Raw genomic sequence first — 23,440 nt, 5'->3', positions numbered from 1 at the left:
TCCTCCAGGCACAAGTGATGTTCTCGTATTGTACTGATGTCCACATCATCAGCTTCAGCAGCCTGGAGCATCTCACTCCCCCAAAGGGCCCCACCCTTCAGTTCTCCCCCACGACACTCATTCTTTCCTTCAGCCAAAGCACAACCTTCACCCGCTCACTGCTGTCAAATTTGGTGGGAGGAGGAAAGCAAAGTCTTTTATTTTGCAGGCAGGTGATAGATATATGGCAAATAAATGGTCGGAGAAATTCAGGCTAAGGTGCAAATGTCTAATAGGCCTGGCCTTTGTTCTCCCATCCACATAAGAGGTATTGGCATTTTTCCAGGAGCTTGCTCATCCCCTATTGTCTGATAGCTGGAAGGAAGTCTTTTTAAGGGGGCTTTACCAGTTCTCCCCCATGCTACCAAGTTATTCATTCATTCCTCATCTATAAAATATTTAAGGAAAGAAACTGCATATGTAGTTCAATTGGCCAAGTATGCAAAAAGAAAACTCAAAGGAGTTGCTAATAAATGAAAATCCAACTTCCCTTGTCTCAAAGTTTGCTGGCGTTTCTAAAATCATTTGAGTAAAAGGCTGTTGATCGTTGCAGCCAGTGATTCATGCACTGCTCACATGTGGTATGGGAAAAAAGTATCACCACCACAGTTTTTAAGTTCCAGGCAAGTTTGGTCCTCTTTTCGAGCTCTTAGCATTTCCAGTGAAAATCACAGGTTCCTCTCTTGCCAGATCACTAAATTAGCAAACTGATTAAATAACACCATTCAAAATGCTAGTTTAGATATTATGATTACCGCATACTTGAAAATGCTACCCCAGAGTGCAGTAAGATTGCATCAGAAGTATAACCTGGGGGAAAAAAGGTATTTTCTCCACCACTGAATCAATTGAACATTTTCGTCACTTCTCTACGCACTTCTAACTCTCCTGAAATTGCTTGGAGGTTTGAAAATGAGCAACACAAGGAAACATTTGCACAGTCTTGGTACTCCCTCAAATGAGTTCTCTTTCCTCTCCCAAAGAGCTAAAGACTGTTTTTATTCTTTTTGAAAGATATCAGCTTTTTTTTTTTTTTTTAAGTTACATTAAAGGGAAGTGAGAGAAAGCTTGCAGCTTTAAAAACTTAAGCACTCAGAGTGCTGCCGTATTATCATATGAGACACTGATGAATAATGAACTCAATGCATGTAAGGAAAAGAACTCAAATTATCCTGCCCAGGGCCGTCACTTACTGACTTTCTGTTCCCCAAGACTTTAATGAGTTCTAATTTTATACCGTGAAATGCAATTTCAGCGGATAGTCTGACGGCACTTCACTTATGTACACAGTGCATGACGACCACCCGATCAGGACACGCAACGTGCCACACCCGGAGAGTTCACTGGTGCCCCATCCAGGCAAGACCCTCTGCCCCCCAGGGTAACTGCTCTCAACACAGGACAGAGGCTGCTTGTCCTTGAACTTCAAATACGTGGAATCATGCAGTCTGTGCTCTTTTGTGTCTGTCTGGCCTCATTTCACACAACATGTTTCTGAGATACATCCACACTGGTCTTTTTTATCGCTCAGTGTATTCCACTGTATGCATCTCCCAGTTGGCCTGTCCATTCTCCTACCACATTTCTTTCATGGCTGTTTGCTTAGCTTGCCTATGCTGAAGCTGTTAGGACACTTAGTAACATACAAGAGCCAGGTAAAAGTTCCTAATTTTTTAATGTTGCCATACCGGGTTTCCTCTTGTAACAGAACTGCTATATTTGGATACCATATACAGAAAAACGTTTCTGTTTGTTCAAACACACTAGACCCTGGTCTATATTTGCGTTGGACTCTCCAGTGACTCTATCTAGGGGAAGGTGGTAAGAATATGGATAAATGACACTGACGGGACCACACAGTGCAGGCCCAGCCCAGGGCGAGGAGTACGCGTGGCATGAGCTCATGAAATGCTTGTTCCTTGACCTTCATTAAGCTTATTAGGAACAAGCCTCTTTGCAAGCCACAGTTCAAGAGCAAATCAAATGGGTTTCTTTCATGGGGACAGCTGCATGTAGTCTGATTTTCATGACTGTTCTCCAAATGTAAATTGTACACAGGGCAATGGCACGGGGTACGTGTATGTAGCATAAGAAGTTGGAGACTGAGCTGATGCAGACAGGAGCCAAGTTCATATTTCTGCATCTCGTTAAATTCTCTTTTTATTAAAAACCAGCACTTTCCAACCTTCAAGTTAATATTTATGTTTGCTGCTCTGTAAAGCAATTCGGAAAGTAGTTCTGGTTAGGCTACCCCAGAGAGAAAGCTAGCTACGTAAACTCCCCAGGAGCCAGACCAGGAGGGAGGGAAAGTTTTGGGGTTGAGGTCATTGTCCTTCCTTCCTCTCATCCTGAAAAACAAACACTAATTATCCACAGCCATCAAGTAAGTTCTTGATTGTCATCTACGGCACATACAAGATGAAATACCATGACAACTAACATAATAATTAAAAAAAATCTTCCAACATGCATTTGATAAGAAATCATCCTATTCTCTAGCCAAAGAGGTACAAGGAAAATAGAAGAAGTGAATGCAGTGCTTTCAGTCTGTGGCTGCAAAAGTCATTACTCACCCGAGGGCAAGGAACGATTATGAACTTTACCGAGAAGTCACTCACTGCTCTACATGGGATTTCTTAGTAATAAGTACCATGCTTGCATTTAAAATATGATTCCATTTTTCTTTAAGAAACACATTATCAAGGAAATGATTTCATTTTTATATAAATTAGGTGTACAGAATTCCAGGAACTCTACTGTCATGAAAAGCTCAGACCAATTCCTCTTACGACCAAGAATCACTTGGTTATAGCTTGTCCTGCATGAAATATGTGGGCCATTGTCAGGTCTTGGGTTATCTACTAGAGAAATTCCTTTAAGCTGTAATGGCATTTTTCAATGTAGGATTCGACCTGTCTCTGCAGTGTTCAAATGAGAAGTTACAGAATGAAAATTGTAAATTCTGTGTGTGCACTGGGAAGCTGGAACCACTGATGAAATATTCAAACAATCAATTATTTACTGGGCGGTTACCATGTGCCCGGAACTGCAGCTACTTCTTCAGCCTTCTGGACCTTGGCTTTTCCTGGTTCTGTCCCCTTTGAGGACAGCTCTTCCATTTTCTTTCCTGGTTGGTGTTTCCCAGGGTTTCTTCTCCCTTCACCCTCTCCTGGTCAGAGGTTCTCCACTTGGGGTTCATGGATGCGCCGAGGCTGGGGAGGCTGGGGAAGTGTCAGTAGACCTCTGGAAACAGTATATGACATCTCGGGTGTGTGTTTGTCTAGGGTAGAGTGTCTGTACCATGCACCAGATTCTTGAAAAGGCCAGAGATCCCTGCCCTAGATGACAGTATCCCTCCAGCATCCAGAGAGCACCCGGATCACTGCCTTCCCAACTGTGTCATTATCCCATTGGGATCTCAGTAACCAAATACACGATCTTTCTGCATCTTCCCTGGCTTGGTTAGGCCATGTGAGTAAGAAGCTTCTGAGACCTCTTTGACCCTTCACTTCTCTAACCCCAGCATCCAACCATTTTGTTGTTCCCAGTTCCAAAAGTTCATTCAAATTCGTCCCCCTTCCCTCTGCCGTGGCCTTAGTACACGACTTCAGCACCTCTTACCTGGCCCCTGTCAGGAGCTTCTGAATTGGTCTCGAGCTCCGGGTTTCGCTTCAATCCCCTCTCCATGTTGGGATGACTCTTTCAATGGCTCCCACTCCTTGCACAAGATCGAGTGCACACTCCTAACCTCAGCACTCGGGGCAGTCCTGCCTCATCCCCCCCTGTTCTCACTCCAGACTTGCAAGCCACGCCAGCCAGCTCGTCACTGTTACAGGTGGAATTGTGTCCCCCCACTGATGTTGACGTCCTAACCCCCAGGACCTGTCAATGTGACCTTGTCTGGAAATAAGGTCTTTGCGATGATAAGTTAAAATGAGGTCAAAGGGTGGGTTCTAATCCAACATGACTGTGTCCTTAGAAAAAAGATAAAGGAAGGGGCCGGCCTGTGGCTCACTTGGGAGAGTGCGGTGCTGACAACACCAAGGCCACGGGTTCGGATCCTGTATAGGGATGGCCGGTTGGCTCAGTGGTTGAGTGTGGGGCTGACAACACCAAGCCAAGGGCTAAGATCCCCTTACTGGTCATCTTTATAAAAAAAAAAGAGAGAGAAGAAAAAAGAGAAAGTGGGCTGGCCAGTTGGCTTAGTTGGTTAGAGCTCAGTGTTGATAATAAGACCAAGGTCAAAGTTACAGATCCTTCCGGCCAGCAACCAAAAAAAAAAAAAAGAAAGAAAGAAAGAAAAAGGGAGAAATTTGGACGCAGACTCGCACACAGGGAGAGGGCCATGTAAAGACGGAGGCGGGATCAGGGTGATGCTTCTATAAACAAGGGACCCCAAAGACTGCCAGCACACCACCAGATCTTAGGAGAGAGGCACGGAACAGATTCGCCCTCAGAGCCTCCAGAGACACCAACGCCGCTGACACGTTGATTCGGACTTGTAGCCTCAAACGGTGAGGGAATAAATTTCTGCTCTGAGCCACCCAGTTTGTGGCAGTTTGTTATGACAGCCAGAGGACACTAACACGATCTCTCCCTCTGTCTTTCCCTTCTGCCTGGTGAGTTGTCTCTTCCTTTACTGAATGAAGGGGAAAGGGGGCTTCATCAGTGTCCCTTCCCTGACAAGCCTCCTCTGCCCCTCAGCAATTCCTCTGCCCTCCCCCCACCGTCCGCATCCTTGCTGGCTCCCCAGCTCCGTGTCCTCTGATCACGGTCACTCACTCCTGGAGGGCAAGGCTCTGTGCTCCTCCTCTGACGACCCCCAACTGGAGGACCAGGCCTGGTCCGCACTCGGCCAATGTAAATATTTATTGCACTGAATTGCAGTTTACAGTGCAAGGCACTGGACCATTAAAATGGACAGAGAAAAACAACCGTGACCCACGCCTAGACCCAGACTCCCCAGTCACAGGTCCTCTGACATCCCCCATCTCTGGGAGAGTGACCCGGCGTCCCCCTGGCTCCAGAGCAGGACACCCGGCCTTGGCTGTTCCTAGTTCCTCAAGTCTAGGACTTCCACTGACATCCAGAAATCTGCTCCTTTCTCTCCCGGGTTACTGGTCTCCTGCTTCTGGCCTCCCTCCACCCAGCCACTGTGGCCACATCACCAGCGTCCACCTTGTTAGACTCATCACCGGCTCCTCAGCAGCCGGTGCCCGCCAGGCCTGCCTTCCCCGCGTCTCCCCTCTCCCCTCGCCGGTGCCCCGCTGGCCTCTGGCCCTTCTGTCGCCCCGATTTTACCTGCCAGCCAGCTGTTCCCGGGGCGTCCCCATCGCCTCTTCCAGAAACAGTTCCCTGATCTCCCCGGGGGGTCTACTGGGCTTACCCGCCCCCGGCAGCCCCCAGCCTCCTCCAGGCCCCTGGGGACCGGGGCGGTCCGCTGTCCCCGAGGGCTCCCGCAGCCCCACGCGTCGCTAAGTCACATATTTGTGCGGCTATCTGACACCCGGCTTCCAGGACGCGCCGAGGCCGCACAAAGGGGCTGCCGGGGCTGTCGCGCTGCCCACCGGATCGGGCGCCACCCGCGGAGCCGGGCACGGCGCGGGGCTCGGGTGTGCCGGGAACGAGGGGGCGGGGGCCTGTAGCGGCTCCGCACTGGCCAGCGGGGACGGCGCGCGGCCTGGGGCGGGCGCCGGCGGCGGGGCCGCGCCCTCCCGGCCACTCCCCGGGGCGAGCGGGCGGCGGCGACGGCGGCGACCCGGGCGGCTCCCCACCCACGCGCGGCCCATGTCGTCGGCGCCGCCGCGCTCGCCGGCCCCGCGGCCCCGCGGGATGAAGAAGGACGAGTCGTTCCTGGGCAAGCTGGGCGGCACGCTGGCCAGGAGGAAGAAGGCCCGGGAGGGTGAGTGCGCCCCCAGGCCCGGGCCCACGCGCTCGGCCCCCCGCCGCCGCCTTCCCACCCGGCCGGGCCCGCCCGCAGGCCTCCTCGGCCAGCCCTGGTCACACGGTGACCGTCGTGCGACGAGCGTCTGGGTCGGACAGTGCGGTGTGCGGGGCGCGCTGGGCGGGCGCGGGCTCGGGGACCCGCCGGCTCCTTGAGCGGAGTGCCCTGCCCTGCCGTGCCCTGGACGGCGACGGAGGGAGGACGGGGCGCGGGGCGCAGGCCAGGCAGGCAGGCAGGGCAGGCAGGGCACAGGCCAGGGCAGGGCAGGCAGGCAGGGCAGGCAGGGCACAGGCCAGGCAGGGCAGGCAGGCAGGGCAGGCAGGGCAGGCAGGGCAGGCAGGGCAGGGCAGGCAGGGCACAGGCCAGGCAGGGCAGGCAGGCAGGGCAGGCAGGGCAGGCAGGGCAGGCAGGCAGGGCAGGCAGGGCAGGCAGGGCAGGGCAGGGCACAGGCCAGGCAGGGCAGGCAGGCAGGGCAGGCAGGCAGGCAGGCAGGCAGGGCACAGGCCAGGCAGGGCAGGCAGGCAGGCCAGGCAGGGCAGGCAGGCAGGGCAGGCAGGGCAGGCAGGGCAGGCAGGCAGGGCAGGCAGGGCACAGGCCAGGCAGGGCAGGCAGGCAGGGCAGGCAGGGCAGGCAGGGCACAGGCCAGGCAGGGCAGGCAGGCAGGGCAGGCAGGGCAGGTAGGGCAGGCAGGGCACAGGCCAGGCAGGGCAGGCAGGCAGGGCAGGCAGGGCACAGGCCAGGCAGGGCAGGCAGGCAGGGCAGGCAGGGCAGGCAGGGCAGGCAGGGCACAGGCCAGGCAGGCAGGCAGGCAGGGCAGGCAGGCAGGCAGGCAGGCAGGGCAGGCAGGCCAGGCAGGCAGGCAGGCAGGGCAGGCAGGCAGGGCAGGCAGGCAGGGCAGGCAGGCCAGGCAGGCAGGCAGGCAGGGCAGGCAGGGCACAGGCCAGGCAGGGCAGGCAGGCAGGGCACAGGCCAGGCAGGGCAGGCAGGCAGGGCAGGCAGGGCAGGCAGGGCACAGGCCAGGCAGGGCAGGCAGGGCACAGGCCAGGCAGGGCAGGTCAGGCAGGCAGGCAGGCAGGGCAGGCAGGCAGGGCAGGCAGGGCAGGCAGGCAGGCAGGGCAGGCAGGGCAGGCAGGGCACAGGCCAGGCAGGGCAGGCCAGGCAGGCAGGCAGGCAGGGCACAGGCCAGGCAGGGCAGGCAGGCAGGGCAGGCAGGGCAGGCAGGGCACAGGCCAGGCAGGGCAGGCAGGGCACAGGCCAGGCAGGGCAGGTCAGGCAGGCAGGCAGGCAGGGCAGGCAGGCAGGGCAGGCAGGGCAGGCAGGCAGGCAGGGCAGGCAGGGCAGGCAGGGCACAGGCCAGGCAGGCCAGGCAGGCAGGCAGGCAGGGCACAGGCCAGGCAGGCAGGCAGGCAGGCAGGGCACAGGCCAGGCAGGCAGGCAGGCCAGGCAGGCAGGGCACAGGCCAGGCAGGCAGGCAGGCAGGCAGGCAGGCAGGCCTGCTAGCGAGGACTACGGACCTTTCCCTGGTGGAGTTCGTTCTGCAAATCCACCCTTCTCCTCGTGCATCTTTGAGTTTCTGGAGTTTCAAGGGATGGAAGTCCTGGCGCCTCGTGCTCTGCCGCTCCCGGGGCCTCTCCTCTCCGGGAGCTGCATTCCTGAATTTTCCCTTTGTTTGGGCTGGGACTTTCTTCCCCTGGAGCAGTGCGTTACGGCAGCTTCCGGACTGGGGGGAGCGGGGTTGTGCTTGCGGGGGAGAACAGGCCCTGGGACAGGTGAGCCCCGGGGCTGGCCTCGGGCAGGTCAACCTTGCGAACCCCCCAGCTGGGGCGTGCGGATGACTCCCTTAAACCGCTGGAGCCTGACTTATCCGTGGAAATGCTTCTCGTGCCTCCAGGGATGAGTGTGCCCCCTGGGATGCATGTACCCCATTCATTTCTTCCATGGGAGGTGTGTATTCCTAGTGAGGCGTGTGCCCTCAGGGACGCGTGTGACCTCAGGGACGCGTGTGACACATTTACCTCTAGGGGATGTGTGTGCCCCCAGGGATTGTGTAGGGGGTAGGGGAATTCATGCTCCCCCACGCATTTCCCCCCAGGGATGCTTTTTACCAAATTGGATGATCAGTTCCCGGGGGTGGGGCCTTGTCACCTCCAGCAGGTCTCCTTGAGTATTTCCAAGCAAACTGGCCACTCTTTTCTCAGGCCTTATGCTGGGGGACCCACACTGGCTTGTATTAATCTCTATTTGTCCCGTCTCCGATTGGCAGTCACCCTTTACACCTCATCCTCTCCCAGGGCTCTCTAATGTGTCTCCTCCCACGTAGGCGTCACTGCCCTTGCCAGAAATCATTTCGGTTCCTCTTTACGCCCTAGGACAATTACAGGCTGAAGTGACATGGCTGTGGGCTGCGCACTGCTGGGACCTGAGAGAGAAGCGGGAGGAAGCTCGTGCTTTCGTGGAGTGGGGAGTCAGAGTTGCAATGAATGAACACACACATAGTTCTGTGGTGACATGTGCTGTGAAGAAAATGTCACAGGGCCATCAGATGGAGTGTCCAGAGAAGGCCTCTGAGGAGGTGATATTTGGGTTGAGACTAGAAGGACCCAGAGAAAGGAGTCTTTCACAGAATAGCAAGGACATGGAGAGTTCTGGACTAGGGCAGCTTTTTTCTAGAGCTGTGTTTATGCTCTTGGAACACAAAGAACACACATAGCTGAAGCGAGGGACTGGTCCCAAGTGTCAAAGTAAAGCGCTTCTGGTCCTGGCTTTTGTGAACTAGTGTGTGCCTGGAAAATTGAGGGCGGGTCTGGTGGAATCGCAGTGCACCGAGAAGCCAGCAGTGTGAAGCACGCTGTCCTGGACAGAGCGGGCCTGAAGACAGCAGGAGGAGCGAGATGAGTCAGCTGGGCCCCCTGCCTCGCTTCTCAAGGTGCGGTGCCTGGCACCCTTTGGCGTCCCCCATACAAACAGAAGGCCACAAAGCCTGACTGGACTCAGACGCAGTAATGGAGGGAGGGGCTGGACTTGGAAGGACAGGGTGGCTTCTGTGTGGCCGTCTGGGAAGTGGAGGAGGCAGGAACGGGAGGCTAAGCGCAAAACCTGGACAATGAGGCCTTGAATAATTGAGAGTCGCCAGTGTTTCTGCGGGCCTGTTGCCTTGGCAACTTGCCCTCCTGGCCATTCATGGGCTGGAGCAGCTCCTGGCCCTGACGTTGGGCCTTTGGAGCTTATGCTCATTTGCCTACCAGGGAATGACCAGCATGAGGCCACTCGGGAAGTTTTCCAGGGCCCTGCCAGTTGCACAGTCGGCCCCATTTCTTTCTTTTTTAGAAGGTTGGTGGTGGATTCAGGAGAGCCGATGTGACGCTGACATTTTCCTGAGTTGAGGACTCTGTGAGGGAGGTGGGGAGGTGGAGGAGGGGGACGGGATCACGGGTGAAGCTGGAGGTTGGGGAGCCTGGGTGGGCATGCGACCCCACCCTGACTGGCACAGCCTCTGGGTGTGACAAGGCAGGGAGGGACATTTTGAGTTAAGCGTCCTGTCGTGTTCCCGGGAAGGTGGAACTGTGGTGTGCTGGGGTTTGGAGGAACCAGTGCAGGAAATGTCTGAGAATGAAGTTCACGGCGTGACTAAGGCTGATGTTCTACGGGAGGCGACACCGAGACATGTCTTGTGGTGGCCCAGTTCAGAAAAGGGAACTAGGACTAACTGGGCATTTGGGAAAATGGAAAGGAACACTTAACAACCCCCACAATTCCCCCCAGAAAGTCTGGGGACATTAAAGGACAACGATTAGAATCTTGGGCTCAGCTTTACTGGAGCTCGGAAGAGCAGGCATAGAGGAAGACTCGCTCAGGCAAGGTCACCCTTGTGACCACTGACGAGAGACCCCATAGGTCCGGTGGCCAGGGGGCGGGGCTGGGAACAGCCACAGCTGCTGCTTCCAGTCCTTAGAGGCTACAACCAGCTCTGGGGCAGTGAGGCCCTGGATCAAAAGGGGCCGGATACAGTCAGATCCTCCTTCTTGCCACCAGAGGCCCGCTCTGCTCTCTCAGGCCCGGACGCCAGACATCAGACACCAGTGACGAATGGCAGATCTCTCAGACAGAGCCGAAACCTCCAGGACCAGGGCAGCCAGATCCAGAGGTTCTGTCCCTCCTTTTCTGAAGAAAACATTACAGAGGTTCCTATTCCGACTGCTTTTAAAAAGATGATACATACACACACACATATATATGAGTATATACACACGCACACTATATTCTTAGAGCAGTTTTAGGTTCACAGCAAAACTGAGCAGAGAGTACAGAGCTTCCCCGTCTACCCCTTCTCGCACCCCCACTGGCCTCCCCCACCATCAGTATCCCCAGGTGGTATGGTACGTTTTTTATAGTTGTGAACCAGCATTGACATGTCATTGTCACCCAGAGTCTGTAGTTTACACTAGGGTTCTGTGGATTTGGATAGATGTGTAGTGACGTGGATCCACACTTATAGTATTGTACAGTGTCGTGTCGCTGCCCTGAGTCCGCTCTGCTCTGCCTATTTACTCCTCCCTTCCCCCAACCCCTGTCAACCACTGATTTTTTTTTTTTTTATTGTCTCCACGGTTTTGTCTTTTCCAGAATGTCATATAGTTGTAATCATACAGTCTGTAGCCTTTTCAGATGGGCTTCTTTCACTCAGTAATATGTATTTAAGGTCCCTCCATGTCTTTCTGTGGCTTGACTGCTCGTATCTTCTTAGCTCCTGAGTAATGTCCCACTGTCTGGACATGCCACATTTTGTTGATCCATCACGTGCTGAAGGACAAGCAACTGAGGGTTATAAACATCTGTGTGCAGATTTCTGTGTGGACATAAATTTCCTTTTCTTTTTGCATCTTCTTTTTTATTTTTTATTTTTTGGAGGCTGGCCAGGAAAGGGATTCAAACCTTTGACCTTGGTGTCATAACACTGTGTTCTCCCCAAGTGAGCTAACTGGCTAGTCCCCAAGTTTCCAGTTCATTTGGGTAAAGGTTAAGGAGCACGCTTGCCGGATGGCATGGTACGAGTATGTTTTTTCAGCTTTATAAGAGATGTCCAAACCATCTTCCAGAAGGGCTGCGCCACGCTGCATTCCCGCCGGCACTGCACGAGCGTTCCCGCTGCTCCGCACCCTCACCAGCGTTTGGTGTTGTCAGCGTTCTGGATTTTGGCCACGTGGCCGTGGTGGCATCTCATCGTTTAGTCTGCATTTCATAAGGGAGTGTGGTGTGGAGCGTCTTTTCGTGTGCTCACTTGTTATCTGCGTATCTTCTTTGGTGAGGCGTCTGTTAAGGTCTTTGGCCCACTTTTTAGTAGGGTTGTTCAGTTTTCTTAATGTTGAGTTGAAAGAGTCCTCTCTGTATTTTGGATACAAGTCCTTTGTCAGATGTGTGTTTTGCAAATATTTCATCCCAGTCTGTGGCTCGTCTTTCCCTTCTCTTGAACCTGATGTCTTACAAGCATCCGATGTAGAAATAGTGGGAAGTGGGCCGAGCCCGTGGCGCACTTGGTAGAGTGCTGTGCTGGGAGAGCGGCAACGCTCCCGCCGCGGGTTCGGATCCTATATAGGACTGACCAGTGCACTCACTGGCTGAGTGCCGGTCACGAAAAAACGACAAAAAAAAAAAAAAAAAAAAAAAGAAATAGTGGGAAGTGAGCGAGTTGGAGACCCCATGAACTAGATCTGCAGAAAACACTAGGGAGCTGCAAGAATTACATTTCCATGTGGCCTTTAAATCACTCCCAGGAGAGAAATTTTAAAGCCCTAACCTCCCATCCGATCACACTGTCTTTTACATGGAACCATTGATGTGCAGAAGCCGAGTTGTCCAAACACCAGGACACTTAAACACTGCTCTGTAATAAGAATACCCAGATGCACGTGTTATTTAATTTAGCCCTGAAAGGTAGGACTCCTCCCCCATTTTATAGCTGAGGAAATAGACCTTTCCCAGTAGCTACTTCATGGCAGTTTAAGCCAGTGTTTCTCAACTAGGGTGATTCTGGCCCCCCAGCAGACTTTGGCAGTGTCTGGAGACACTTATGGTTGTCACGCCTGGGGTGGGGGTGCTACTAGCATGTAGTGGGATGGAGGCTAGGGATGCTGGCCAACATGTTGCAATTCACAGGGCATCTTGCAGTGCCCCACAACAATGAATCATCTGGCCCCAAATGTTGGACAGCAGTGCTGGGGTGGGGGAACCACTATTTTTTTTTTTTGAAGTGTTTTAAGAGCTCCAAGAGAAGATTGAATAGCCAGATGTCAGAGAAGCCCATGCCACTGAGGGGCCTCAACCGCCAGTCTGGGAATGCCCCCGAGCCCCACTGTCAATGCACCTTGGGCCAATGCGCCCTGGGCCACTGCGCCCTGGGCCCAGCTCCCAGCGTTTGGGGTTCTCGATTCAGTTCCTTTAGAGGGAGAATCCACTCGACCCACTCGGGCCAGGCACGTATGTCCAGCCCAGCCAGTTACAGGCAGGTGTGGTACAAACATGAGAGCCACCTGGTGAGTGGGGGGATGGGGGGGCAAATTCCTAGTGGTGGGAGATGAATGTGGCTTTGGCAGAGCCCCCCAGGTGGTGGAGAGCTGCTATGGGAGAAGCACTGGGAAACTTCTGGAATTTAATCAGTGTGTGAATGCTGACAAGAAATGCAGTCTGCTCTGAATCACAGTGGGTCATGGCTAGGAAGGGGCAGGGGAAGGCCAGCTGTCCCGTCTGTCACAGGATGCCAGAGGGAGGGGGTACCCTGGAGCTTGGAGTGTAAGGAACCAGTGAAAGGAAGTGTGGCTGTGACCACAGACGTACCAGGGACCTCACCCTCTGCCCCATTCCCTCAGCAGATCTTCACCCACCAGCCCCTGTGCTCAGGATAGTGCAGTCTGATGGGGAGGCAGGGGTGGGCAGGTTTGGGGACTGAGACCCATGGGGGAAATCACATGAGTATAAAGGATGGCAGGAAATTAGCCAGAGGAGAGGGGGAGGGGGCCCTGGGGGAGACCCCAACAAGGCCCTTTCAGGAAGTGCAGGCGACTCCCGGTGGCTGGGCCGTGGTGTGGTGTGTGGGCCATGGTCAGCCACGGAGGGAGGCTGGAGAGGTCATGGGCCCTGTCATCCTCGGCACGTGGAGTTAGCAGGAGCCCTCACGGGGGTTAAGCAGGAGTGACCGATCTTGAGGACATGCGTTAGAAAGTCCCGGAGGCTGCAGTGTGGAATGGATGGGAATGGGTGACCAGTGAGGAGTCAGGGCATGCAGGTGGGCACAGGAGGTCTGCCTAAGCCAGGCAGTGCTGGTGGGGCTGGGAAGAAGCAGCACTTCTGAGGACTCTTGAGAGGGGCGCAGCTGCAGGACTGGGTGCAGAAGAGGTGGCCAGGAGGCTGTTCTGGAAATGAAGGCCTTTTGCATAGAGACAGATCTCCAGCATCTCTTGATTGCTGGTCTCGGGACAGGCTGCTTCCTTTCCTTGGAGGGGCATGCTTGAGAGCTGGCTCACCTATGCAGGTGGTGGGGTTTGCAGCTGGTCAGAACATTTTTGCACCAGGAACTGGTTGGCAGAGATCGTGGCTTGGAAGTGATTTCTGCACACTGTTTTCTAGCAGATCTCAACAGCCCCTCTCACACTTACCTTTAAACATAAGAGATGGAATGGTATCTTTCTTCATGGCAATATATAGGAAAAGGATTTGTAAAGAGTTTGGTCTCCTTGGGCCTGGGAGGGAGGATTTTTGGGATCCTTCTCACTCCCAGGCCCCTCTGTTTGCTAACGTGATCCCGTTGATGGTACACAGGGCCCTCAGAAAGTTACCTACAGGGCTGGCCCGTGGCTCACTTGGGAGAGCATGGTGCTAACACCACCAAGTCAAGGGTTAAGATCCCCTTACCAGTTATCTTTTAAAAAAAAAAAAAAGAAAGTTACCTGCAGAATCTGGTTAAGGTTGAGTCGACTTAGCCAATGAGAAGGGAAAGAGCGTGGCTGGTACTAAGTGAAGGGATGTGAACAGATGAGGGTCTGGGGTCATGTACACTGTGGTTTCTAGAATGTTCTATGGGAAAGAGGTGTCATTGGTGGTCCTATTTGGAACCATTGGGTTGTGAGCCTCTCTGCAGAATGGCCAAGAAAGAGAAAAACAATTCCAAAAGCTCCTTTGAGCAGAGGCTGCCTCCATTTGGGGGACAAGGGACAGCTCTTGGTCCATGAAGAAAAGGAACGTTGGGTTATGTGTGACTCTGTCCAGCTCCTGTGTTGTAAAACACTCCTTAGGGAGGCGGGGTGGAACTCACTGGAAATCATTCGTCTGTTTTTCCTCTCCCTGGCTGAGAGGAAGTGAGTGGCTTTCAGGGCGGCTTGGTGTGGCTTAGCTAAATTTCCTTTGATTATTATTCTGATGATAATCTTCAAATCCTGCATTTCTCATTGTGTGTTCCACTGTCACATTCTGTCATCCGGGGGGAGCACAGTAGACTTGCACCCCACTGAGCTTTTTTCTTGGTGGCCTGGTAAAATCCCTAGGAAACTTTGCTTCAGGAAAGTGGGGAGGGCGATGCTTGGCCCAGAGAGTGAGAACCCTTAGTTACCCACCTTTCCGTGCCTGGCGGTCCCTGAGAAGTAGCGAACCCTCTGTGCATCTCCAGCACCACGGTTAGGAACCTTCCAAAAAATCAAATTGCCTTGGCAACCCCACACTCATTAGAGACGCTCTGCTTTGAATTCCTGCCTCACGTCCATGGAATTAATATTTATAGCACATCCTGAAGCTGCTTACCATTGCGTCCCTGTCCAGTCATCAGAATAATTAGGGGATGTTTATACGATGTAAGTGTGTGTGCACCTGCTGTGAGTGGCTTTAAAGTGCTTTAGTTGATCGGTTCCCCCTGCTGTGGTTGGCAAAGGGTGGCTACCTTTACCTAGCTATTTTCTTCTTTTCAAATATGTGGTTCCATCGCATAAAAGATGTACCCTAAGAAAACATTTCTCTTTGCATTAGCTGTACACTTTACTTTTTGGGTTTCAGATGAAAAATATATCTTCTCATGAGTATATGTGCTACTTATTACATGACATAGAGGCTGAAAAACATGCTAAGCTTAGGAGCACATGATAAACATATGTTGGCCCAGCAGTGTTAATCTGCTTATCTGTACTAATTGCTGTTGGAGTAAAAGAACGTAGACATAATGCAATCAATTCTAGAAGTTTTTGGTGGCATTTGCATTGAGATACTTCTCAATTCATATTCAAAAGAGAGACTTCCTTCTGCTTACAGGAAAAACGGGAAATGATCAGCAGTTTCTGGCATTGTCTGGCTTCTAGGGTCCCAGCATCTGAGGAATAACTTGACCAGCCCTGGGAAACCAGAAGAGTCCTTTAATTTTCTGCCTGCTCTGATGCTCCAGCTGAGAGTGTCTGGCTCTGGGGACCAAGCGCGCCCTCTGAGGCTGTGTGTTTTAAAGCGTTGGGGCCTCATTTTGTCATCTGTCATGCAGGGAATTGTGGGGCAGATCCCAGGTCTGGGTTTCTGAGCTGGTGACTTTTTGCTGATTGTCAGTAGGTCACCCGGAGGCTGCACAGCAGGGAGGGGGAGCTCACGTCCTTGTTCCATGGATCTGCTACTTAATCCTCTAAGCCTCTCTGCTCCTGACCATCCTGTGGGTATCATAGCAGCACTTATCTCTTAGATGATGTGAGGATAAAATTCAGTGAAGGAGGTGAAGCCATATCAGCACTTGAGCGAGCACCCAATAAGCTTTAGCTATTGATAAGTGTTGACAGATAAGGGTATTGACGTAGACACCAGACTCCAGAGCTGGTTAGTGGAAGAACAGAAGTGGCACGTTGGTTTCCACTCGAGAGCAAACGGCTCGATTTATGACTACCTAACTCTGTGTTGAGAAGGATTGTGAGGCTGCCTGGGCTCCGGGGATAAGAACGCTGGGACCATTGAGCCACACTACCAGTGTGTGTGGAGGGTTAATTGCTGTGTGTTGTCATCCCTGGAGTGGAAGCCCTTTTCCACACTGGCACCGCATCATTTCAGCAGCACTGGCTGCTAAGTTCCCATTGTGTTCCATGCAGCAGCCGATTGGCTGTTGGTAACAAAGATGCACAAAGCCTTAAAATCTTTGCACTGAGGACACTGGTATCTCAACTCTTTTCCCAGCCTGCTGTGGCTAGGGAGCATTCCCTTTACTCTTTTGAGGGGCGCACTGCAGAGTGACGTTTTGCTAGTGTTTGCAGAGTGCGCGTGTCTCTGAGCTGGAATGCCGCGTGCCTGGAATGCGAGACCACCTCAGGTGGGCATCGGGAGGTGCTCTCGGCCACCGTGGTCTCTGCTGGTGCTTGCTCGCCAGCCCAAGGAATGAGAATGCAAGGCAAGCTTCTTGTCCTTGTGTGTTGTAGTTGAACGTATGCTCCTTTGAGCTGAGACATTTTGATATGATGAGCTTGATTTTGGTCTTAGAACCCTTACTTACCAGTCAACCAGAATGGGTCAGCAGTATTGGTGTTCCCAACTAACACCACATTAATAGTGTACACATGTTCTTTCAAAAAGTTATGTGTTTTCATACTTCCTTTTATCTGAAAGGAAGAAATTCCAAAAGATCTAGACTTTAAGTTACTAAAAAGTTAAAGAGGGTGAGAAAATTTTGTAACTCCTGGGGCTTGCTTATTGCTTGCTCCAGTAAGACATACTCAAAGCAGCTGTGTGTCTAAGTGGGTCTGTGTCCATCTGTCATTGCCGCTTCTCAAGTTATTCCAGACTCCAGGGAGCTGGACCTGACCAGGTTCTGTGTGGATATGAGCGTCCTCTGAGCAGCCTGGAGAAAGGGGAAAAGTCTGGGGCAGTGTCTGGAGTGCAAATAGGTTTGTAATTTAATTTTGGTATAAATGAAATTTGAGGGACATCTTGCCCAAAGCTTAATTTGAAATGTCTTCATCCCTTTCTTTTTTCTGATTTTTGAAAATTAATATAGTGTTTTAGAGTAAGACCTGAATGAATCCATACTTCATATATGCAGGCTTAATAGATTAATAGATGTGAGGGAAAAAGTTAAAAGAAGAATCTAAGAAAAAGCCAGAATGGAGTACATAATAGTCACGTGGTGGCTAAGACTTTTGGGGGTACTTGTGATGTTCCAGGTACTGTGCTAGACACTTCGTGCACTGTTTCCTTGTTTACGCCTCGCTCCAGGCTGGGGAGTAGGTATTATGTGGTTATTCCCATTTTGCAGATGAGCAAACAGAGGCTTGCAGTGGTGCGAGGTCACACCAGCAGCAGGTGAGATTGAAGCCCAGGCGGTCAGGCTCTTAACTGCCACTGGCCTTGCTACACTGGGAGAGTGATTCAGGTGGGAGAAATCTTCTTTCCAGCTGGCACCTAAGAAACCGATCTGCTCCTGGCATTTCAGCTGCACTCAGCCCCAGTGTCAAGAAGATGCACCGGAGGAGACAAAGGACATCCATTAACGCTGAAGGGACTCGTTGGCATTTATAGAGAGAACAGAACCCGGTGGCTTTGTGCTGCTCCAGGGCCAAGCCCAGAGTCCCACTGGCTGTCCAGTGCCCTGCCTGGCTCTTGGCCTTTCTCTCCCGCAGCCCAGCCATGGGGTCTTTGCTCAGCTTCCTTGGCTCAGAGCCCTCACGTATGCTGTTCCCTCTGCTCCAGCACCGTTCTGTCCTGACAGTTGAAGTGTCCCTCCTCCAGCAGGGCTGGGGTTCCTCTCTGCCCACTTTTAGCACCATGTCCAAGTGTTCCTTCGTGAGGTTGTTGCCTCGGTGCCTGTCTTCCTGCTCGCCTGGGCCCCTGGGTTGTGGTGTGTCGCCTTTGCACTGGGAGACAGTGATGAGAAATGTTCTTCAGCTGTTGAAAGTGGCCACTGAGTATTTGCTCAGTCAGCAAGAGGAAGGCTAGCATCATGGTTAGGGGCACCGATCTTGGGGCCAAACTGCATGGCTTCGAACTGGTCCTGCTGGGCTCTGTACCAGCCAGCTGCCAAAAAAAGGGAGAAAATGACTGGCCCTAACACATAATAAGCCCTACATGGTGTCAGCTTTCGTTCCCATTAGCATCTCGTCCCCGTGCTTTATTCCCACAACTGCCACTCGCACTTTACCCATCAGCGAGAGAAAAATGCAAGAAGAGAAGACCAGGGGATGGGCTGGTGGTCAGTGAACAGAACTAATCAAAATATGATGAGGCCACAGGACATATTTGGGTAGTTGCTTTCATTTAAGAAAACTTGAGAGAAAGAACTGAAGTGAAGGGATGGGAACTCAGGAGCAATGTGGCTCATCCATCCAGCAGACTGCCCTCTCTGCCTGTCGGCTGACGTGGTCCAGACTGCAGGCACTTGCAGAGATGGCACGGGAAGACACGCCACCCTGGGAGCTGTCCCGGCATCTTCTAACACCCTGCGCTGCTGCTTCTGAGAAGTTCTGCTGTTTGTTAGGGGAAGAGAGTGTTTGAGTTAAATGTATCTAGAAAACGTATTATTAGTATAATGAGATTTTAATGATTTGAAATTTTGTTGGAGCAGCACAGAGAATTTCAATCTTATTGTGTGCAGCTGGGTGTTTTTTATTTTTTTTGCTTGGGCCTCATTGAAAGGACCCATTTCTACAGTTATTATTTAGTTTTTCCTTCTTAGAGCCCTGCTTTTATACTGCTCTTAATTTTCTTGTTTAGAAGCTCTCTTGGAAAAAAGAGTATTCTTTTTGTAAACACTGAGCTGGCTTGATCAGAAGGATCAAGTTGTTACTGAAGGAGACTTGTGTTTGTTTGAGGTTACACTAGCCCTCTGTTCATTATTTATAATTGCCATGAAGTGGAAACAGCCCAAAGGTCCAGTAACCGATGAATGGACAGACAGAATACGGTAATCCGTACAATGGAATGCTATTCGGCAATGAAAAGGAATGAAGTACTGGTGCATTCTACAATATGGATGAACCTTGAAAACATTATGCTCTGGGAAAGAATCTAGTTGCAAAAAGATAAATATAGTGTGATTCCATTTGTATAAAATATCCAGAATAGGCAAATCCATAGAGACAAAAAGTGGTAGCCAGGGGCTGGGAGAACAGAGAATGACCACTCATGGCTGCAGGGTTTCTTCATGGGGTGATGAAATGTTCTTAAATCAGTCGTCGTGATGGCCGCACAACTCTGTGAATATACTAAAGTCATTGAATTATATACTTGAAAAGGGTGAATTGTTTGGAATATGAATTCTATTTCCATAAAGCTGGTTAAAAAAATGTGATGCTGCTGAGAGTTGGAGCTCAGAGCTTATCCCCTTCTCTCTCCAGTTGCGGATCAGTTTTCCTTGCATATTTCCAAGGTGGAAGCCTTAACCTGGGAGTCAGGCTGGGGGCGTCTGGGACAGACGTGGGATTGTCCGGTCTTCTTCCTCCTCTTTATCTTCCTGTTCACTGTCCCTGCGGTGGTGGCAGCTGTTACCTGTCGAGGGCTCTCTCTGCCAGGGGCTGGGCTGGGGCTGTGCACATATCGTCTTATTGATCGTGACTCTGAGCGTTTTGGGGCAGGCATGGTAATATCCTCATTGGGCAGGCGACAGTGGGGAACCCTCCAGACACTGTGTGCACCGTGTTGCCTGATCTTACATACTTTAGTTTTATTTATTTGTTTTTGACGACTGGCCAGTATGGGGATCCAAACCCTTGACCTTGGTGTTATAACACCGTGCTCTAACCGCCTGAGCTCACCAGCCAGCCCTGATCTTACTTCCTTTGGAAGGAGACCCTGACCAGGTTTTTATGGGGAAAAAAAAAATGGTCAAGAACCTCTGAATGGAAATAGTGGCTGTTAACTATTTTTTTTTTTGACCCGCAGTAAGAGATACATCTTCATAAAAATCCTGGTTCTAACATGCATTTATCCATATCCATAAATGTGCATGTATCTTTTCCTATTCTATACTCTATTTCATTAGAGTACTGGCCATAGCAGACTTTATGACCCACTGGGTCAAGACAATAGCTTTAAAATGTTGCTTGGAGAGACACAGAAGGAAGATGGAGTTGGTGGGTGTTAAGGGGCCAGAGTGCTTTTGAGGAATGTTATTCTTGGGTCTGGTTTTTATGTTTCAGCCTGGGTTTCCAACTCATTTGCTCGTTCAGTTGTTCATTACTCAGTGTCCCAGGCTTGCAGCCACTCACTCAACATATGGACTGAGCGCCCTCCATAGCAGGTACCAGGCCGGGCTGGGGGTGGGCCCAGTGGGGTGTCCCTGCCTTAGAGGTTGTCCTCTCCCACCCCCTGTGGTGCTGTTGGGCTGGGACCCTCCTTTGACCCTTGTCTTCTTGCTGTCCACTGTTTATCCTCCATTGAATGATCCTGGGCACCTTTGTTAAAAATAATTGATCACCGATGTATGGATTTATTTCTGGGCTCTCAGTTCTCTTCCCTTGATCTGTGTGTCATCCTTGTGCTGGCACCACACTGTCTTGATCACCGTAGATCTGTAGTAAGTTTTGAAATAGGGAAGTGTGGTTGCTCCAGCTTTGTTCCTCAGGATTGTTATGGTTATTTGGGATCCCTTGAGATTCCATATGAATTTTAGGGTGGGTTTTTCTATTTCTGTAAAAGTCGTCACTGAGAGGGGTGGATAAAAAAAGTCGTCATTGGGATTTTGAGAGGAATTGCATTGAATTTCAGGATTGTTTCAGGTAGTGTCGTCATCCTGACAGTACTGAGTTTTCGAATCCGTGAACACAGGGTGTCTTTCCACGTATTTAAGTCTCCTTTCATTTCCTGTACAATGTTCTGCAGTTTTCAGTGTGCGTCTCGGGGCTCCCTGGCTGGGTTCATCCCCAGGTGGCGCATGCCTGTGGGCGCTGTTGTAAGGGGCTTGTTCTCCATGCCAGCGTTCTGAGTGGAGCTGCTGCCCTTCAGGGCCCCTGTGTCGCCCACTGACCTAGTTCTGGCCACTTTTCCTGCGGGGAGCAGGAGTGTGCTGACGTGCAGCAGGCCCCTCAGCATGTCGGAGCTGCTCCTCGGCACCAGGAGATCCTTCATGAGGCCTCCACCCCGTGTCAGAGGACCCGGCACCTCATGCTCATCCTGAGATGTCACTCTCTGCCAGTGGGGAGGATGCGCCTGCTGGGCGTGGCTGATGGGGGCGCTGGCTGCAGGAGGGGATGAGCCCTCGGCCCTGAGGGGCCGGAGTTGGCTCTGTAGCGGCCACCTGGCACGGATGTCTGGCAGAGGCCGGGTCCAGGAACAGAGGGCGGTGCCCACTGATGATCGTTAGACCATGGCAGGCTGGTCTTGGTTCCGCTTTATCTCTTTCTGCAGCCCATGGGTTACACCTGATTAAAGGGGGGCCGTGGGGCGCTTGTCACTTAAGTGGTGTGTGATGTGCTCACCATGGAGGGTTCCCGGGAGAGACCTTGAGTGTCTCACCAGCGATGTGCATTCACTGCTTCGGGACAGTGTGGGGGTGGCGGTGGGCTGGGGCCTGGAGGCTGAGCAGAGTCAGTTGACTGGAGCCTCGGGTCCGTATCAGTGCAGGGAGAGCAGCAGCTTCATCTCAAGATGGTTTAGAGGATTAAGTTGTGCAGGGAAGGGTTGAGCCCAGAGCTGGTGCCCGGGTGCCCGGGGGTGGAGCGGCGGGTCGTCTTCCTTCTCCTCTGTCCTCCTCAGTCGGCATCGATGGAACACGTGCTCTGAGCCAGCACCAGCCTTGGTGCCTCTTAGCTCATCAGTCCTCGCCTCTGCCCTGTGGGGCGGGCCATGCCGTGATCCCAATTCAAAGATGAGGAACCTCAAGGATGGCAAGGAGTCGTGGCTTGCCCCAGGGCCCCTGGCTTGTACATGAAGGAGCTGGGATCCGTGTGGCACCTGTGCCCCACCCACTGAGCTGGGCCTGCTGCCTGGTCGCCCTGCCTGGGCCACAGTCACCTTCAGCCTCGACTTCCTTGTCTGCAGAATGGGCATGAGGAGGCCTGTCCCTTCCCCATGAAAGACTCCTTGGGGTAGTACTGGAAGCACCGTGGAAGCGCAGCAAAGTGTTCAGGTTTCCAAGGCCACTCCAGGACACAGGTTTAAGGACATTAGAGGGAGTCACCCTGAGAGGACAGTGGAAGCCTGTGGCTCTCCTGGCTGCCTTCTGTGTGGAATAACATGAGGATGGTGGAAGCGATCATTTGCTTGTTGCATCATTCATTTTCTTCTCTGTTTGTTCAACAGAGACGTGTGGATGGGCGTTGGGAATGCAGCTGGGAGTGTGCCCGAGGTGGCCCTGTCCTTGGGAGGTCTCAGGATGGGCAGACTCATGTCCATGGGACTTGCCTGTGGGGGCCGGGGAGGGCTCCCCTGCAAGCTGGAGGCTGAGCAGGGGTTTCTGGGGAGGTGGGGACAGGCCTGCAGGAAGGCTGTGGGGAAGAGGCCCGTGCAGGGGACAGTCAGGTGCTAGAGCCCCAACCCTAGTACCTCAGAGTGTGACCTTATTTGGAAATAGGGTCTTTATGGAGATTATCAAGTTGAAATGAGGTCATGAGGGTGGGCCCTCTTAAGTATGAATGGTGGCCTCATAAAGAAGGAAACTGGGATGCAGACACGCTGCCTTGAAGAGCAAGTAGGGAGATTGGCCACCTGCAGCCACGGAGACAGCCTCAGAAAGAGCCCACCTGCCTACACCTTCACCTGGGCTTCTGGCCCCCACACTGGGAGGGAGTGGATTCTGTTGTTTCAGCCACCCAGTCGGTGGGACTTTTATGGCCATAGGACACTAATACAGTCGTGAGGCTGGAACATAGAGCGGGGTGGGCCGGGGAGCGTGGCCAGGTGAGGTTCCTCTCTGGCCGTGACCACCGATGGGCAGTCAGGGTAAGGGGCCAGAGAAAGTTCTGGCCACAGCCCCGTGGAGGCCTGTCTTCCTCTGCCCGGTCTCCTCTTTGAAGCTAGTTAGTAAAGAGCATGTCTGGTGAAGCAGATGGAGCAGTGCAGCCCTGGTGGAGCCGTGGCAGGCAGGAAGCAGAGCTGGTGATTTGGGGAGGGGCCTTCAGTGCTGTGAGGGCCGCTGTTTGGGCCAGAGCATGGCCCGTCCGGTGGCCCCGGTCATGGGTGTTCATCTCCCCGTGGTTACTGGGGCCCGCCAGGGCCTGGGGCCTTCCATCTGAATACAGCGAGAGTCAAAAGAAATCCTCTTTATGCGGAGGGAAAGTCTCAGCTCTGAGTGCGGGGAGGCTCTGGTCACAAACTCAAGGTGCAGTATTTTAAGCCAGAAAGGTTTTGGCTTGGGTAACTGTGTTAGTTTCCTGGGGCTGCCCTAACTACCGAAAACAGGGGGCCGAAAACCACGGAAACGCTCTCACAGCTCTGGAGCCAGAAATCCGAAATCAAGGTGTCGCAGGACCGCGCTCCCTCCGAGGCTCCACGCAGGTCCTTCCTGCCTCTGGGAGCTCCTGGAGT

At 52.6% G+C, this 23,440-nt stretch overlaps 1 protein-coding gene across 2 annotated transcripts in view; it reads left to right on the top strand.

Annotated features, from left to right (window-relative positions):
• Window positions 1–5,769: 5,769 nt before the first annotated feature.
• Window positions 5,770–23,440, top strand: part of PARVB (parvin beta) — a 102,910-nt gene continuing 85,239 nt past the window's right edge. The window contains exon 1 of one of the 2 annotated variants that reach the window (XM_063076385.1): window positions 5,770–5,941. In XM_063076385.1, coding sequence (XP_062932455.1) covers window positions 5,827–5,941 — 115 coding nt within the window. In that variant the 5' untranslated portion in view covers window positions 5,770–5,826. The remainder of the gene's footprint in view (window positions 5,942–23,440) is intronic. The other variant, XM_063076386.1, reaches the window with a different exon arrangement.

The sequence above is a fragment of the Cynocephalus volans genome, chromosome 12 (genome assembly GCF_027409185.1).
Source record: "Cynocephalus volans isolate mCynVol1 chromosome 12, mCynVol1.pri, whole genome shotgun sequence".
Taxonomy (NCBI): Eukaryota; Metazoa; Chordata; class Mammalia; order Dermoptera; family Cynocephalidae; genus Cynocephalus; species Cynocephalus volans.
The sequence above is the reverse complement of the archived record's forward strand: the minus strand, read 5'-3'. Positions and strand labels throughout refer to the sequence as shown.